The 18,449-nt window shown below is 43.5% G+C and overlaps 1 protein-coding gene across 8 annotated transcripts in view; it reads right to left on the reverse strand.

Moving 5' to 3' along the window:
* Window positions 1-18,449, reverse strand: part of kiaa1109 (KIAA1109) — a 99,977-nt gene that overhangs the window by 22,655 nt on the left and 58,873 nt on the right. For 6 of the 8 annotated variants that reach the window (XM_079752822.1, XM_079752818.1, XM_079752820.1 and 3 more), the window contains exons 62-73: window positions 17,897-18,120; window positions 14,008-14,184; window positions 12,157-12,287; window positions 10,900-11,023; window positions 10,236-10,348; window positions 9,933-10,026; window positions 9,255-9,314; window positions 7,868-8,157; window positions 3,358-3,573; window positions 1,866-2,046; window positions 1,417-1,594; window positions 723-884 (exon numbers count right to left, since the gene is read on the reverse strand). In XM_079752822.1, the coding sequence (XP_079608948.1) occupies window positions 723-884; window positions 1,417-1,594; window positions 1,866-2,046; window positions 3,358-3,573; window positions 7,868-8,157; window positions 9,255-9,314; window positions 9,933-10,026; window positions 10,236-10,348; window positions 10,900-11,023; window positions 12,157-12,287; window positions 14,008-14,184; window positions 17,897-18,120 (1,950 nt within the window). The remainder of the gene's footprint in view (window positions 1-722; window positions 885-1,416; window positions 1,595-1,865; window positions 2,047-3,357; window positions 3,574-7,867; window positions 8,158-9,254; window positions 9,315-9,932; window positions 10,027-10,235; window positions 10,349-10,899; window positions 11,024-12,156; window positions 12,288-14,007; window positions 14,185-17,896; window positions 18,121-18,449) is intronic. The other 2 variants (XM_079752823.1, XM_079752824.1) reach the window with 2 other exon arrangements.

An 18,449-nucleotide genomic window follows, 5' to 3' on the forward strand; every position in this document is an offset into this window, starting at 1 on the left:
TCCGCTTTCATTCATTATTTTACCCATACACACACGCGCGCCCGCATTCATTCATTCTTTTTAACTCACTTCTCACTCACGGTAAAACAATGTTTTCTCAGGATCAAATACTCATCAATCCTAAAAGTTATGGGCTTGTACACGATGTCTGTGTCAAGAAAATATGTGTTTGCTGTAAGTTGTTTGCAGATGGATTGATTTAAAAGTACAACTTATTACCACTGTATCAGATGTTGTTTCACAAATTATTTACCAATAACGTGTGGCTAGGTAGATGAGAGAAGCAAAGTGTATGCGCGAGTTGCACAAGCAACATTATGCATGCCCCCTTAAAATAGCATCTGAACAACGCGCCTCTGACTTTAAACCAGGTATTTCCTGGTTTGTGGCGGCATTGTTTTCTGAAACTGCAAAATAGCACCAGGGAACGTTTGCGCCAGAACACGCCTCCTCCTTTCGCCGAACCGCCCCTTGGGGCGCAAGATCATTCCCTAATTTACCGACGCGTGGCGGTGGAGGGAAAAGAACGCTCTGCGCCAGTTGCAAACTAGCAACGACACATGCGTCAGTGTAGAAAGTCAATTGCGCCGGATGCAAGATAGGGCCCTTAGCGTTTAAAGCTGGAAATGTACAAGTTTATAACTACAACTCAATTTATGTGTTCAAGCCCTGAATTTGCCTTAATATTGATGGTACACACACACACACGCACACACACTAACATGTATAGTTCCTCTCCACTGGCGTGATGGGAATGGTCTCCAGGGCCTTCTCCAGGAAGTCCAGGAGACAGGGGCTGATGACCATTTCCTCTGGGAGGGTTTGGAGAGCGACCCAGGCATACAGTTTGGCTGTCTTCACACCGCCGCTGCCCTTGGCCTTGGCTGTAGGGGCACATTGTAGATGATGTCATCACCTTAGGGCTTCTACATGGTAACAGGCACAGCTAGTTCACATGTTAAGGTACATTACACGACGACCCAGCAAACACCAACACCCGGTTGTTTCCTGTTGGACGTTGAGTTGGTGCTGACCATGCGTGCTGTTGAGCCCTTCAGGGCCACCTTTTTTGTTGTCAATGCTTGTGTAGATTGGTAAGCAATATTTTGAGATGGACCTGGGAAAATCACAGCCAGCTGAAAATGTACGAGAATTGAGTTGAAATGGCGCACGTTTATTGCGTTGTGTGCTCACCAGGCGATCGCAGGCGATCAAACCATCTAGCTAATTTCCCTTTACACAATGCATTTCCAAAAAATGCAGTTAAATGCAGAACAAAGTTAAAACATTTAGATCTGTGATTTGAAAAGGACAAACCATGCGGACCAGCGTCCTCAGATGGGTAGCAGAGGCATGTAGATATTATAATTCGTTGCACTTGATTAAATGATGTAAGGAACGGAGGAGGCGCTTTACCTGAAGTGAGGGACGGCAACAGGGGAGCTGTGAGAGAGTTAGTCTTGCTTGGAACCGCGTTGGCGAGACTGTCCACATCTTTCATACCAAACAGCTTGGATTCTTTGGAGAATGGCAGCGAGGACCCCCGGGAGACGCTCGGAGACTCCGTCTTTAGGGTCTTGGAGTTGTAGTGGAGCTGTGGAGAAAGTAAATGCTTCCATGTTAATTCCCATTCCATCTCCAGGATACGTAGCACAGTTTAGTCGAGGTACCCAGCTCTTCAAGCCAGGGGGATATCTCATAAAATAATCAAAGCACGGGTTAAAACATAATATGTATTAAACATATTATGTTCTATCCGTGCTTGGAAGAAAAATTGACTTCTGAGGGAATTATTCCTTAGAGTTTGAAGCATTGCATTTATCGATTCAATCCTCCGTTGTGGTGGTGAGAAGCCCCGAGCAGACCTTGACATCCACCCCGGGGATATAGAAGACTGTGGTCTCCAGGTCGTTGCCCTTGGTCTGCAGGGTGGAGGGGCACTTCTTGCCGGTGAGGAGGTGGCTTGTGGAACTGTATGCAGGCTGCAACTTCTTCTTCTTGGGCGGGGATTCCTGGTCCAGACTGCGCAGGCTGCGATCACAGCTCCTGCAGAGCACACAGAGGAACGGTGAACCCTGGGTCGCTGGGGTCTGAATGAATCCAATGGATTGATAGGTGTTCGTTTGTGCAGCTCTCCTTTCAAGCAACATTCCATACTTATCTCCATATTCTAATTTTGTTTAATATATACTTTATCTTTTTTGTTCATTGATTTAATCAGAATTAAAAGAAATTCAAATCATTTTCACATTGATTTATTTAAATGGTTAGGTCAAATTTCATGACCTCACACCCACGCACAGACACACAGTCACACACACCTTTTTATTATGTTTGTGGTATAATTGCATTATTAACAGTATAACACACAAGGTACTTTTGCATCATTATAGTCACTTCAGCGATGCTTGCTTGCACCCTCTCGGTTAACATGTGCTTCATTAAATACTTTAATAATTAAATACTACGGTAACACTTTACAATAAGGTACGCAAAAACTTGGGTAGTTACTGAGGAACGAATGAGTAACGAATGGTGAATGACCAGGGCCCTAACTGGGGCCCTAACGGGGCCCTAAGTGACAGTCATTCAGTAACTACTGAGGAGTTACTGTTAAACAGACAAGTGGATACTGTATTATGGTTCAGAAAGCTGAACTACTGGTGAACGAATGATTCAAAAAGCTTATCTACTGGTGAACGAATGATTCAAAAAGCTTCACTACTGGTAAACGATTGGTTCCTGAATGAGTAACAACTCATCATCAGTCCGATCCAGCCCTACCAGTCGATCCAGTGTGGGACCCAAGCCAGCCCTCGACAGCGCTTGAAACCAAGGGCGGCAGGTTTAAAGCGTGCCCTGCAGCGGTGGACAATGGCTTTTAAAATTTTAACATTACTAATGCCACATCATAAACCTTAAATGTAAATATTAATGTATGTATTGTGAATATGTTTACTAAAATATGACAATTACCCCGTTTCTGCCCTGTTAATTAAAAACTAATTGTGAAAACCCAAGAAAATACAGTTGCTTTCATAATAAATTGGTCAGCTTGCTAATTCACAGAATGATTAATTAATGCAGTCTCCCCTAGTCTGTTTACCAGTAGCTCCTCAGTAGTTACTGAATAACTCACTTATGGCCCCGTTAGGGCCCCAGTTAGGGCCCTGGTCCTTCACCATTCGTTACTCATTCGTTCCTCAGTAACTACCCACGCCTTTGCGTACCTTATTGTAAAGTGTTACCGTACCGTTAGCACTGTTACATCAACATGGGCAGTCCGAGTCTATCCGTTGAACCAGACCTCCCTCACTCTGGTGTGTGACGACCGTGGGCGTAGAGACAGACGGGTACCTTTTGAAGGAGACCTCCTCGTGCTCCGGCTGGGAGGTGGTCGGGTGAAGGACGCACTTCCCGCTGTCGATCTCCACTCGGACGTCTAGCTCAAAGTCGATGTTGCGCTCAATGGGGGGGCTCAGGAAGCTGCGGCCCGAAGGAGTGCTGGGCCAGCGCTCGCTGAACAGCTGGCTGACGGCGGCGAACCCAGAGGCCTTCTTGTGGGCCGCTTGGCTATAATACAGTAAGAGGGTGATATCATGTAATATCATGTAATACAGTTAGAGATAGAGGGTGATATCATATAATACAGTTAGAGTTAGAGGGTGATATCATGTAATATCATGTAATACAGTAAGAGTTAGAGGGTGATATCATGTAATATCATGTAATACAGTAAGAGATAGAGGGTGATATCATGTAATACAGTAAGAGTTAGAGGGTGATATCATGTAATATCATGTAATACAGTAAGAGTTAGAGGGTGATATCATGTAATACAGTTAGAGTTAGAGGGTGATATCATGTAATATCATGTAATACAGTAAGAGTTAGAGGGTGATATCATGTAATATCATGTAATACAGTAAGAGTTAGAGGGTGATATCATGTAATATCATGTAATACAGTAAGAGTTAGAGGGTGAAATCATGTAATATCATGTAATACAGTAAGAGTTAGAGGGTGATATCATGTAATATCATGTAATACAGTAAGAGTTAGAGGGTGATATCATGTAATATCATGTAATACAGTAAGAGTTAGAGGGTGATATCATGTAATACAGTAAGAGTTAGAGGGTGATATCATGTAATATCATGTAATACAGTAAGAGTTAGAGGGTGATATCATGTAATATCATGTAATACAGTAAGAGTTAGAGGGTGAAATCATGTAATATCATGTAATACAGTAAGAGTTAGAGGGTGATATCATGTAATATCATGTAATACAGTAAGAGTTAGAGGGTGATATCATGTAATATCATGTAATACAGTAAGAGTTAGAGGGTGAAATCATGTAATATCTTATAATACAGTAAGAGTTAGAGGGTGATATCATGTAATACAGTTAGAGTTAGAGGGTGATATCATATAATACAGTAAGAGTTAGAGGGTGATATCATGTAATACAGTAAGAGTTAGAGGGTGATATCATGTAATACAGTTAGAGTTAGAGGGTGATATCATATAATACAGTAAGAGTTAGAGGGTGATATCATGTAATACAGTAAGAGTTAGAGGGTGATATCATGTAATATCATATAATACAGTAAGAGTTAGAGGGTAATATCATGTAATATCATATAATACAGTTAGAGTTAGAGGGTGATATCATATAATACAGTTAGAGATAGAGGGTGATATCATCCTTCTTGTGGGACGCTTGGCTATAATACAGTTAGAGATAGAGGGTGATATCATCCTTCTTGTGGGACGCTTGGCTATAATACAGTTAGAGATAGAGGGTGATATCATCCTTCTTGTGGGACGCTTGGCTATAATACAGTTAGAGATAGAGGGTGATATCATCCTTCTTGTGGGACGCTTGGCTATAATACAGTTAGAGATAGAGGGTGATATCATCCTTCTTGTGGGACGCTTGGCTATAATACAGTTAGTTAGAGGGTGATATCATCCTTCTTGTGGGACGCTTGGCTATAATACAGTTAGTTAGAGGGTGATATCATCCTTCTTGTGGGACGCTTGGCTATAATACAGTTAGAGTTAGAGGGTGGTATCATGTAATATCATCTAATACAGTTAGAGATAGAGGGTGATATCATCCTTCTTGTGGGACGCTTGGCTATAATACAGTTTGAGTTAGAGGGTGATATCATATAATACAGTTAGAGATAGAGGGTGATATCATCCTTCTTGTGGGACGCTTGGCTATAATACAGTTAGTTAGAGGGTGATATCATCCTTCTTGTGGGATGCTTGGCTATAATACAGTTAGAGTTAGAGGGTGGTATCTTCCTTCTTGTGGGACGCTTGGCTATAATACAGTTAGAGTTAGAGGGTGATATCATGTAATATCATATAATACAGTTAGAGATAGAGGGTGATATCATCCTTCTTGTGGGACGCTTGGCTATAATACAGTAAGAGTTAGAGGGTGATATCATGTAATATCATATAATACAGTTAGAGATAGAGGGTGATATCATGTAATATCATATAATACAGTAAGAGTTAGAGGGTGATATCATGTAATATCAAATAATACAGTTAGAGTTAGAGGGTGATATCATGTAATATCATGTAATACAGTAAGAGTTAGAGGGTGATATCATCCTTCTTGTGGGACGCTTGGCTATTATGCAGTTAGAGTTAGAGGGTTATATCATCCTTCTTGTGGGATGCTTGGCTATATTACAGTTAGAGATAGAGGGTGACATCATCCTTCTTGTGGGACGCTTGGCTATAATACAGTAAGAGTTAGAGGGTGATATCATCCTTCTTGTGGGACGCTTGGCTATAATACAGTTAGAGTTAGAGGGTGATATCATCCTTCTTGTGGGACGCTTGGCTATAATACAGTTAGAGATAGAGGGTGATATCATCCTTCTTGTGGGACGCTTGGCTATAATACAGTTAGAGATAGAGGGTGATATCATCCTTCTTGTGGGACGCTTGGCTATAATACAGTTAGTTAGAGGGTGATATCATCCTTCTTGTGGGACACTTGGCTATAATACAGTTAGAGTTAGAGGGTGATATCATCCTTCTTGTGGGATGCTTGGCTATAATACAGTTAGAGATAGAGGGTGATATCATGTAATATCATCTAATACAGTTAGAGATAGAGGGTGATATCATCCTTCTTGTGGGACGCTTGGCTATAATACAGTTAGAGATAGAGGGTGATATCATCCTTCTTGTGGGACGCTTGGCTATAATACAGTTAGTTAGAGGGTGATATCATCCTTCTTGTGGGACGCTTGGCTATAATACAGTTAGAGATAGAGGGTGACATCATGCTTTTTAGACTCTTCCCTTTGCTATATAAACAGGTTTTGAAGAAATGAGCAGTGAGGATAATAAGGGGTATTTCTAACATACAGGCATGTTACCCTATTCTAATGGTACCTCCGGATGCAATCATTAACCCTAAATAAGCATGATATGGGATCTTTCATTTACCAAACTCTAACGCAAATTATTTTAGATGAAAAGTGGAATGGTGGGTGACATGGTAGTGCAATGAATAGTTCCTGGTCCAAATCTCTCCTTAAACACATTAAGTACAAAAAAGATAGGATAAGATGTAATTATGAAATCCAGCTTCCCTCTTAAGGTTATTTGTCTTGAACCATTAAATGTTATTGGTTACTAGGGGTGGGAATCACAGGGTACCTCTTGATGCGGTACGATACGCGATGCATGGGCCGCGATACCGATAATACCGCCATACGCCATAAGCTACTGCGATATCAGTAACATCTACCACCTATCTAAAACCCATCTAGTCAAAACTGGACTGAAAATAGTCTTAGAATCATCACAACCCGCTAATTCCCTTTTCTGCCCTCTACCATCAGGCAGAAGGTTAAGAAGCATCAGGTCCAGATCCACCGGGTCCTCAAATAGCACCGATCCTCCAATCAACACTCTGCTCTGCTTACAAAGCTATGTCCTCCTCCTCAGGGTATTTAAATGCACTACTTTGTCTTTGCTACTTTTATTTATTGTATTTTTACCCTGGTAAAAACATGTGTTTGTTTTAATGTGATTGTGTTTTGTGTATGTCCAGTCAGACTCCCTTGTTCTGTGTGGTATTGTACTGTCCTGTTTGAGCCAAATCACCTAAATGAATTCCAGACGATATGCGTCCTTTGGCAATAATAAAGACTTGACTTGATACAGCGATTCTGGAATCATCTATATATTGTTATACAATACATCACGATATATGTCTAACAAAGGATACAAAATGACATGAAAAGGTAAAGCGCTGGATTTGGGTCTTTATTCACGGTCCAACCTGGGACTTTCAGTAACTCGTCTTCGGTCAGTTAACCTCGGTTCAAGGTTCCCTCATTCATGTGTTGAGGACTTCAAGGAGCTTAGAAATCTGTTTAGACCGCCTTATTCTATTAATTTAAGTATCGATATTTGGGGCGATATTTCCTGTCCAATTCTTCAGGAATAAAGCATAAAAATCCAAAATAAATTGTTAAATTATTATTTTTCTTTACATTTAGAAAAATGTTGCACCAATTTTGCGCGAGTGTATCGATTCTCGTATTGCACGAAAAAGGGCGACGGCATATAGATATTTTGTCCCACTAATATTGGTTACTATTTTTGAACGTCAATATAGCCCCCCTCCCCAACAAAAATGTATAATTCTAAATTTGACTTTATGATCGTTATTGTCTCACCCCGAGGGGCTCTGAACACACCACTAGAGCAGGCTGCAGTTCAACGACTGGCCACAAGGAGCAGCAATGAAAAGGGATCTCACATTCTTACATACAGCTCCTTTAAACAAAGAATAGAACGAAGAAGAAGAGAAAACGTACAGCGGTCTGCGATAGCTGAAGGGCCGCACTCGCTCATAGTCCTCGTCTTTGTCCGTGTCCTCGGAGGACGAAGAGGACAGCTCGCCCTGGTTGTGAGCCCCGTCGTGCTGGAAGGGAAGTGCGGGTGAGAAGACAGCGGGGGTGGCGGGGGCACTGAACACCGGGTAGTGGCCCTCACTACTAGGAGGACGATGAGGATGATGAGGATGAGGAGGATGGACAAGATGGTGGGGATGTGGTGGCTCATCGGGGCCGCCGCACAGCAGCTCAGATTCTGTCTCTTCTGGGAACTTCAGAAAAAAGCAGGCCACGTTTAGCATCCCAAAGAACATACTTTTATGCAACACATTAAGGATGCCTTTTATTGTAATTTTAAGCTAAGCAATGCTTCAATTTGTGGTACATGAGGGGAGTAATCAGTGAACTCCAGATTGACACTAGATGTTCATTTTAGATTGCTCAAACACATGTAAGCTGCAAGTCGCACGTCATTTTGAAATAGTTCAGTTACAGCATGAGCCACTCCCCAATCAGCAGCCAGCGAGAGAGCCCAAGTGTAGAGAGCCACAGCGGGCTACAGCGATTTCTAGCCGTTTAGGTTTTTACAAACACAATATATACACATACAGTGACACGTGAAAAAACATTCGAAAGATTAGCTCAATCAAAAATAAAACCAGAGCCAAGTAATCAACAGTCTATCCTGTTCCCCCAATCACATCACTATGCCATCACCATTCTACTACACTTAGAGCACGACAGAAAGAGCAATGACATGGACACACTGAAATCAAGCACAGGAAGTGTGTCCAATATTCAACATCTCAGACATTGTATATCAGCAGAAAGAGTAAGGTTAATGCAGAGTTATTTTTTGGAAGAGACATCCCCCGGAATGAGGAGTCTGAAACATTAAGGTCAGAAGGGCTGTTGAGGGGACAGCAGACAGGATGTACAGTGAGCCAATGCAGATAGATCAGCATATTGCACCTTCAAAATAAACTCCCAGTTAAGAATCATCTTTTGATTAATATGCTTTCAGAAAGAGTGCTGTGCTTTGTTCACAACGTTGAAGTGTGGTCGAGATGAGAACCTGTGGTATTCAGGTAGCAAACGTATTGCTTCTGTAGTTTCAATAAATTCATAAATATGTATTTAGGTCATCAGCTATATGAAAGTCCTTTATGTCATTATTTATTACAAATGACTATATATTTTCTATTGGTACAGGAGTGAAACTTATTTTGGTCAGAAACCAAATCGTGCTTCCTTCAGCGTCTACATGCTGAAGTTTGGATATTGAACGATGTGGTGCACAGCACTTTCTATCTGAAAGCTAGAGATTAGTTTTTGTTTTACGTTCGACTCCAGCTTTAGTTCCAGATACCTTGAATACCTCTCCTGGACTGGGAGGCATGTTTGTGGAGTCCATGGCTTCCTTATTGATCTTTTATTGAACAAGAGACAATAAGGATGGCCCAGATGAAAAATTATGTAAAAAACTTTATAACAGGAAGGTAAATATCCAAAGGAAAAACAAATGACTAAATGTCTGCTTTAAAGAAGCCTCAGCCTCTGAAGTCTGTGTTCAATGACAAAATGTCTGAGAAGTTATTGTTGTCAAAAAGAAAGTGTTCTTTCACAATATCCAAAAAGTGCAGACATTGACTTTTAACGGGAATTAAAAGTCAATGTCTGGGTTTAGAGGCTGGGTTTAGAGGCTGGGTTTGGAGGCTGGGTTTAGAGGCTGGGTTTGTTTTTGACGGGAACACTTGGTATTATGAATTTGTATTGAGTCTCGTTTATGAGTACATTATTGAGGTCAATAACATGATTCAAAGAACAAATTTGAGATGGGCATATTGACCCAGCAGTTTCTTCGAAAATCAACAAAACCGTGGTGAGTTGAACAGGCTTGGGAAGAAAAATGGGTAAGAGGGAGGTTTTGTGCAATGGATTGAAAATCTTTAACAAGAAAAGCATTTGGAATTTTGATGAATGAAAATGAAAATGTTTTCACGATGAAAACATTAACATGGTGTATTCTAGAATAGCATGAGGTTACCGTGTCCTGGATGTTGAAGGTGACCCTCGGCCCTGGGGAGGACGCCTCCATGCGGACGTCATGCAGGTCCTCCACATCTGCTGCCTTGGAGCTGCTGTCATGAGTATTAATCATAAAACACAACTGATAAGTCGTACTAAGGATGGACCATCTGATAATAAGAACTATAATCTAGAAGAAATTGGAGTTAATTCTGTTTAATTAGATGTGGTAAAGGCGGTTTTTCATTTATCAAAGCTTTGATTTGAAACATTTCCCCATGGGTATTAAGGTGTCAAAAGCCTTCCAAAATGTCCTCAGTACCTTTGGCGGTCCAGTTTCTTCAGAGGGGGTCTTCCCGCTGCTGCTGAGATGCTCTTGGAGCGGTTGTAGCTTGGCTTGTAGCCCAGGCCCCACTTATCTTTCAGCGATGCTGCCTGTTGGGCCACAACACAAGCATGGACGTTGTGTGGCCACTAGGACTCAACAATGTCATAGTGGCCACTGATACCATCACTGTTTAGTGGTGATTATTGTAATGTACTTTTTAGTTTTTTAATTTAGTACGTTCATGATAAATATGTTAATAATTTTATGACAATTACCACGGATTTGTGTTATTTGCAAGATCGGTTAAATGGAGAGATGCATGGATAATATATTGTGTATCTTATCAGTATTGGCAGTTAAAAGCTTAAAAATGGTATTGGCATGAGCCCGATAAATTGTTAGCCCGATTATTTTGATGAATTTATTGTGTGCAGACAAAATTGGCGATGGTGAATAGGCAGCGTTCTCAGGTTACACCGGACAACATTTAAATACACAAGTGAGCTGCCAGTGATTGTTAAAAGCGCTAAAGTAGGATGACCTCCATTAATGAGCACACATTGTTCAAAGAATATATCTTCCTTAGAGTTCCCAAACTAATAAAGTGGAGTGTCCCGTTCTGTATTCAATACAGGGTGAACCCTGACTAAATCCTCACCCTCATGCTGGATCTCCGAAGCTTCTTCCTGACGTCTCTCCTGATGTCGTTGACAGCGACCGACTCCAGCTGCTGGTACCGCTGAATCTCCTGGTTAATGGTACCCTCACTGGCTCCAAGTTTCCTGATGTTTTCAAATGGTAGAAGCAATCATTTATGTAGCATATTGTACAACATCTTAAGTCAAAAGAAGTATGAACATAAACTGTATATTGTTCTAGTGTACTTCCCAATAAAAGCTTGCACAGATCGAGTTGACAACAGGAAAAACCCATTAAGGCAAAACCGAAGAGAGGGCGAGAGGTGCAAAACAAGAATAAATACATGTGTGGCTCAACGGCTACCAGAGCCGTGTAACTAATCTCACAAATCAGACTTTAGATTATTATCTTATATGCAAGCCTCATCGACTCCCGCTAATGAGTTTACTTGAGTAGAATTCCTCCACAACGAAACAAGGTGTAACTCCGCCCCTTGCAGTTGCTGGTTTCCAGCCCAGTCTCTGTGCCGTCTCCTCCCAGCAGTTCTGCTGTAACCAAGTAGGACTGCTGGGTCAGAGGTTCTATAACACAGTAGGACTGCTGGGTCAGAGGTTCTGCTGTAACACAGTAGGACTGCTGGGTCAGAGGTTCTGTTATAACCCAGTAGGACTGCTGGGTCAGAGGTCCTATAACACAGTAGGACTGCTGGATCAGAGGTTCTGCTGTAACCCAGTAGGACTGCTGGGTCAGAGGTTCTGCTGTAACACAGTAGGACTGCTGGGTCAGAGGTCCTATAGCCCAGTAGGACTGCTGGACCAGAGGTCCTATAGCCCAGTAGGACTTCTGGGTCAGAGGTTCTATAACACAGTACGACTGCTGGACCAGAGGTACTATAACCCAGTAGGACTGCTGGGTCAGAGGTTCTATAACACAGTAGGACTGCTGGATCAGAGGTTCTTCTATAACACAGTAGGACTGCTGGGTCAGAGGTCCTATAACACAGTAGGACTGCTGGGTCAGAGGTTCTGCTGTAACACAGTAGGACTGCTGGACCAGAGGTTCTGTTATAACCCAGTAGGACTGCTGGATCAGAGGTCCTATGACACAGTAGGACTGCTGGACCAGAGGTTCTGCTGTAACCCAGTAGGACTGCTGGACCAGAGGTCCTATAGCCCAGTAGGACTGCTGGACCCCAGCCTGCCCTCCAACAGAGACAGAGCTGGCACTATGACGGTTGGAGATGGTACGTGGATGGAGGTAAGGAGCAGGGTCTTACTTGAGGTCATCGATGACCTTGGCTTGTTCGTTCAGCTCTCTGATGTCCACCAGCCTCTTGGTAAACTTGCGTCCACGTGCATCAACCACTTGGTTTCCTGTCACCAGTTGTCTCCTCGGGTCAACCGGCTCCTTGTTGCCCACAAAAACACAGAAACATGTCAGGTAACTATAACCAATGTGTCCATAAATTCACAGCCAAACTCTGCAAGAGCTTCCAGCAGACAGAAGCTGTAGAAATATTATATTTGGAAATAATAATTGGTTCAATTATTATCAGGAAATTATCAAAATCCCACTCCCAAATCTCAACACACATCCCTGAGTATTTTTTTTTAAATGGTTAAGCCTTCTTATTGTTTTGCACACCACCCAGGCAAGGCCTGTTTGTCAAGCGGTCGTTTAAAAAACAAGTCTGAACACTAAGAAGTCTATGAACAGGTCAACTTGATGATGTTTATCATGCTCAAAGATGCACCCAGCTAGGATGCGGACATTGGGGTTCAGACCCACAACCTTTGAGCTGAAACAAATACTCAAGCTAACACAATTGCCAATTAAATAGGGGTTTGCTAATTAGAAAATATCTTATTTGGGTTACATGAGATTCTATTGAAAATGTGCGTTAACCGTTTAGTGCTCAGTGGTCACCAGGCATGGGAACATACCGACGACCGCATTCTGAGAGTCTGAGGGAACGCAGGATGTGTTTTCAGCTTTGCTTGATAATAACCCATTACAATACATCTGTAAAACTGAGTTTGTTGCCATCACCAAAGTTTGAAATACATTATCAAAGAAGCACTACAAACCGAGTTGGTTTGGAGGTGTTGTTATTTAAAGTTTGATTAGAAAATGATGGTATGTTTTAGGAGATAAACCAATTTAGCGAATTTTTGCAATTTGAAGAGAAGATGGACCAGAAATCGGACCAAAATCTATTCTATGAGATGGCAAGAAGCAATTCCACAAAAGTACCCTTTTATTACTTGTCATATGTCATGCATGTGCCCAAATTCCCACACCTCTGGCGGATAAATTGCAAACAAAGGACGGTACATAATGACACCACCACCAGCAACACTGAATTGGAATAGTCAATATCAAGCATTTAACATGATCCAAACCCCGGGGGCAGTCACCTAGCAATAGTGAGTCAGTGATGTTCCGGTCAGAGCACACCCAGACTCTGGAGTGAGATCTCGTGAGACTGCTGAACTGACACACTTTTGCCAGGTAACCAAACGCATATTGAGCACATCAGTAGAGCCCTGAGAGTGGACTATACATTAGAGTGGAACCATTCCTTTAATGGACATGGCTACTATAATGGTTTTTTCTTATTGCTGACTTACCCTGGAATGGATCAAAACCATAATTGTCCTGTAAACAGGTCATAGAGCTATCGTTGGTAGCTCTATCACCCACTTTCATCTGGACAACAATCAAAGTCAGACACTGAATTAAAGAAAACGTGCCATTTCCTCGACATGTTATACTCATTTGTTATTTTTCTTTCGCTTGTTTCATAGGGAATGTCGGAAATAATAAAAATAATCACAATTCAGCAACCTGGTCCTTCAAATGAAACCATTTTATAAATCACAGGTTAATGTGGCGAAAAGGGTTTTTAAACATCATTAGGTTAGGAAAAAAGCCATACAATTTGTTGACAAAGTGAAGCACCCCATTAATGTTTGTGGTCGGTGAAATTAAATGCAAGCATTGCCATTCTTTGCATAATACCGATGTACACCAGCATTTGAAAACAAGTAAGCAGCTGTTAAACTCCTCTGCACCCCTTGAGAGTTGATTTGCGTACTGAAATAAAATGCACTGAATGACTACATACACAGCCCCAGGAGAGGGGTCTCAGGGTCTTTGTATCGCCTGCTTCCAGGCGGGGAATGGCACAGTTTAAGTAGTCGGCCGGTGAAGAAACACTCTGTGGCCGGGGGCTGAGACCCAGGATGTGATTTACCAGTCGCTTCCGCAATGTCAGCCTCGGGCTAAAAGGGACCTCTGGGCTCTGAAAACATGGACAGTTGGGTGGGTAGCTGGCGGGGGGAATGTGCTAACACAACAGTGGGATAGTAAATTAAGCCATGCATGATGTCTCCTTATTACAGTACACACTATAATGTAGGAGATATGAATCAAATCTTCAATTCAGTCTTTCAATTTTGTTACTTTTTGGTGGCATTGCATAGATCTATACATCATTGAAAAAGTATTTTTGTTAACAACACAAGATTGATCATGAATATGAAACCAGAAAAGTCTACAAGCACGACTCGTGGTACCAATAACACCCAAAGATGAGTGGTCCACCGTGGGTAGGGACGGGTGGAGGCTGGGTCCACCGTGTGGAGGCTGGGTTAAGAGGCTGGGTTTAGAGGCTGGCTTTAGAGGCTGGCTTTAGAGGCTGGGTCCACCGTGTGGAGGTTGGGTTAAGAGGCTGGCTTTAGAGGCTGGGTTTAGAGGCTGGATCCACCATGTGGAGGCTGGGTTTAGAGGCTAGGTTTAGAGGCTGGGTTTAGAGGCTGGGTTTAGAGGCTGGGTTTAGAGGCTGGGTCCACCGTGTGGAGGCTGGGTTTAGAGGCTGGGTTTAGAGGCTGGCTTTAGAGGCTGGCTTTAGAGGCTGGGTCCACCGTGTGGAGGCTGGGTTAAGAGGCTGGCTTTAGAGGCTGGGTTTAGAGGCTGGGTCCACCGTGTGGAGGCTGGGTTTAGAGGCTGGCTTTAGAGGCTGGCTTTAGAGGCTGGGTCCACCGTGTGGAGGCTGGGTTAAGAGGCTGGCTTTAGAGGCTGGGTTTAGAGGCTGGCTTTAGAGGCTGGGTCCACCGTGTGGAGGCTGGGTTAAGAGGCTGGCTTTAGAGGCTGGGTTTAGAGGCTGGGTTTAGAGGCTGGGTCCACCGTGTGGAGGCTGGGTTTAGAGGCTGGGTTTAGAGGCTGGGTTTAGAGGCTGGGTCCACCGTGTGGAGGCTGGGTTTAGAGGCTGGGTTTAGAGGCTGGGTTTAGAGGCTGGGTTTAGAGGCTGGGTTCACCGTGGGTAGGCTGGGTTTAGAGGCTAGCTTTAGAGGCTGGGTCCACCATGGGTAGGGACGGGTGGAGGCTGGGTCCACCGTGGGTAGGCTGGGTTTAGAGGCTGGGTTTAGAGGCTGGGTTTAGAGGCTGGGTTCACCGTGTGGAGGCTGGGTTTAGAGGCTGGGTTTAGAGGCTGGGTCCACCGTGTGGAGGCTGGGTTTAGAGGCTGGCTTTAGAGGCTGGGTTTAGAGGCTGGGTTCACCGTGGGTAGGCTGGGTTTAGAGGCTGGGTTTAGAGGCTGGGTCCACCGTGGGTAGGGACGGGTGGAGGCTGGGTCCACCGTGGGTAGGGACGGGTGGAGGCTGGGTCCACCGTGGGTAGGCTGGGTTTAGAGGCTGGGTTTAGAGGCTGGGTTCACCGTGTGGAGACTTGGTTTAGAGGCTGGGTTTAGAGGCTGGGTTCACCGTGTGGAGGCTGGGTTTAGAGGCTGGGTTTAGAGGCTGGGTTTAGAGGCTGGGTTTAGAGGCTGGGTTTAGAGGCTGGGTTTAGAGGCTGGGTTTAGAGGCTGGGTTTAGAGGCTGGGTTTAAAGGCTGGGTTTAGAGGCTGGGTTTAGTGGCTGGGTTCACCGTGTGATGGGTGGCATGGGTTGACACTTAGGTTTCAAAAGCACTTGCCCATCGGGCAGGTACAGGTCATGTTCAACTTGCCCGAATGTGATGTTCACCCAAATTATAATCAGAATCGTGAACAGGCCTCTTTTTGCCGGGCACCCGGCCTGGTTTTGGGGATCAGAAAACTCATCCTAGCTCAGACTGAAATTGAACGTGTAAGTACCACGCATGTTGTGTTTAAAAAATAACAAACTTCTCTTTGTTTACTTATTTATCGACACATCGTGCCATGAAGTGATTTCAGTCCACCGTTGCAACCTATTAAAGCTATCGCCCAGTTATATGTAGACCTGCATGATTTTATGCAAATGTACATAACTAAATGTCAGAGGTAGTAGCAAAGATATGTCTTTTTTAAGTTTCACGTTTCTTGTAGCTCTAACTGAATAATAACAATCGCCTTTCTAGTAGTGTTGTCGGTCACGATACTGGATTTTCTAACTTCGATACTATACCTGGAAAAATATCGATATTCTATACCATTTTCGATATCAGGGGAAAAGTTTTTTTCAGGAAAGAACGTACCCAAAGTAAATAGAGTATATCTCCACAACTGCAAGGGCGATAATTTCATCTTTGTGCCAAAAGAAAGATTGTTGTGCAAGTGAAATATTCAATGTGGATAATACTTGGTTAAAGTGAATAAAGCCATGGAACACAGCATAAGTGGAAGATAACATTTCCACCTGAAATAATTATCAGTTGGTCGTTATCAGTTGGGAGCGCTGTCTTACTATGAGACACAAATAAAGGTAGATATCTTACAATTTTGATACTCGACACCTCTATTCAAAGTTCAGGGCAAATATAATGAAATGCACCAAGCCAAACACTCGCAAATACACATATGGCCAGTAGATTGCGCTGAAGAACATGTTTTCTGATTGAAGGCAATTTAGCTTTTTCTTAAGAAACCTTCTCTTAGTCATTGATTGTAAACACCATGTTTAGTTGCAAAATTTGGCCCAGACACTGGATTATCTGTTTATGGTGGTTTTATGCGATCAGAATCAACTTTGTGGACAAAAATCACAAAGGTAAAACTTAAGTTGTTATTTGCAGGTTGTAGTCACAGAATGATATGTTTTGGACTGTTGGAATAAGTGGAGGCTCAGCTTTCATATAATCTAAAGCGTATGACTTTCCTTGGTAATTTGCCTCAATCCAAAGTACTTCCAAACCGCACTCCTCCATCACTACTCCATTTTCCTTCTACCTAAACCGGTCGCGAAGGCGCTGCACTTGAGATGCTAGCTGTGTTGGCTAACCTTCAGCTAACACCGTCGAATCACTGCCAGAGACCGCACTGCGCGTGAGTGACAGGAGGCGGGGCTATATTCGCGCTGAAGCGATGCGTGTCTGTTAACTCGCTGTCCGAGAGAAGAGAAGACAGCGCGCTGCTCAATTGCAAATACTTCTATTTTGTGTGATTTTGCGGAACAAAAGGTTGTTCTGCAGTTTCTAAAAACACTTGAATAAATAGCCTTTATACTAACGTCCACCCAAAATCCACTTGCCCGTTTGGGCAATCAGAAATCAATCTCAACTTGCCCAAATATTACTTTTAGTTGCCCCGAGCAAGCGGGCAACCGTTAATGTCGAGGCCTGGGTGGCGATTCGTCCTACCATGTGAGGGCTGGGTTTAGAGACTGTTTTACCGTGTGGAGGCTGGGTTTAGAGACTGGCTTTAGAGGCTGGCTTTAGAGGCTGGCTTTAGAGGCTGGCTTTAGAGACTGGCTTTAGAGGCTGGGTTCACCGTGTGATGGGTGGCGATTCGTCCTACCATGTGAGGGCTGGGTTTAGAGACTGGTTTACCGTTTAGAGACTGGCTTTAGAGGCTGGCTTTAGAGGCTGGCTTTAGAGGCTGGCTTTAGAGGCTGGCTTTAGAGACTGGCTTTAGAGGCTGGGTTCACCGTGTGATGGGTGGCGATTCGTCCTACCATGTGAGGGCTGGGTATAGAGACTGGTTTACCGTGTGGAGGCTGGGTTTAGAGACTGGCTTTAGAGGCTGGGTTCACCGTGTGATGGGTGGCGATTCGTCCTACCATGTGAGGGCTGGGCGCCATAGTGTCGGCGTCGTCCTCATCCGAGAGGTCGGCCATGGGAGAGGTCCCCTCGGCGACGTCCTCCGTGTCCTCCTCCCCGGTCAGGGAGGTCAGCGTGTTGCCGAGGGCGTTGAGACGCTTGCCGATGTTAGGGTCCATATGGACGTCAATGCCGCACATTTTCCACAGCACGTTGAGGGTCCAGGTTCCGGCGCTGCTGCTCTCTGCGTGACACGTGGAGAGGAGTGGGAAAGAAGAAGAACAATATGAACAATATGAACAACATCCGCAAAGCCACCGAAATGAATGCAATGAGCAAAGCCAGTCAGGGATTTGAACCCAACGTGCACATGATACATTTTTTAATGAGGACTTTAAATAAACCGAACATAAACAATAATTCACGACATAGAGCACTCTCTACTTCTGCATGGACTGGCCCATTATAAATGTATTCCATATACTGGAGTCTTCATAGAGATAATTTATGTGAAGACTACTGATGTAAGGCACGTTCTTCAGAAAGTCCTTGGAGTAAAAGCTGGTGTTCATA

The sequence above is a fragment of the Pollachius pollachius genome (genome assembly GCF_949987615.1).
Source record: "Pollachius pollachius genome assembly, chromosome: 15".
Classification (NCBI taxonomy): domain Eukaryota; kingdom Metazoa; phylum Chordata; class Actinopteri; order Gadiformes; family Gadidae; genus Pollachius; species Pollachius pollachius.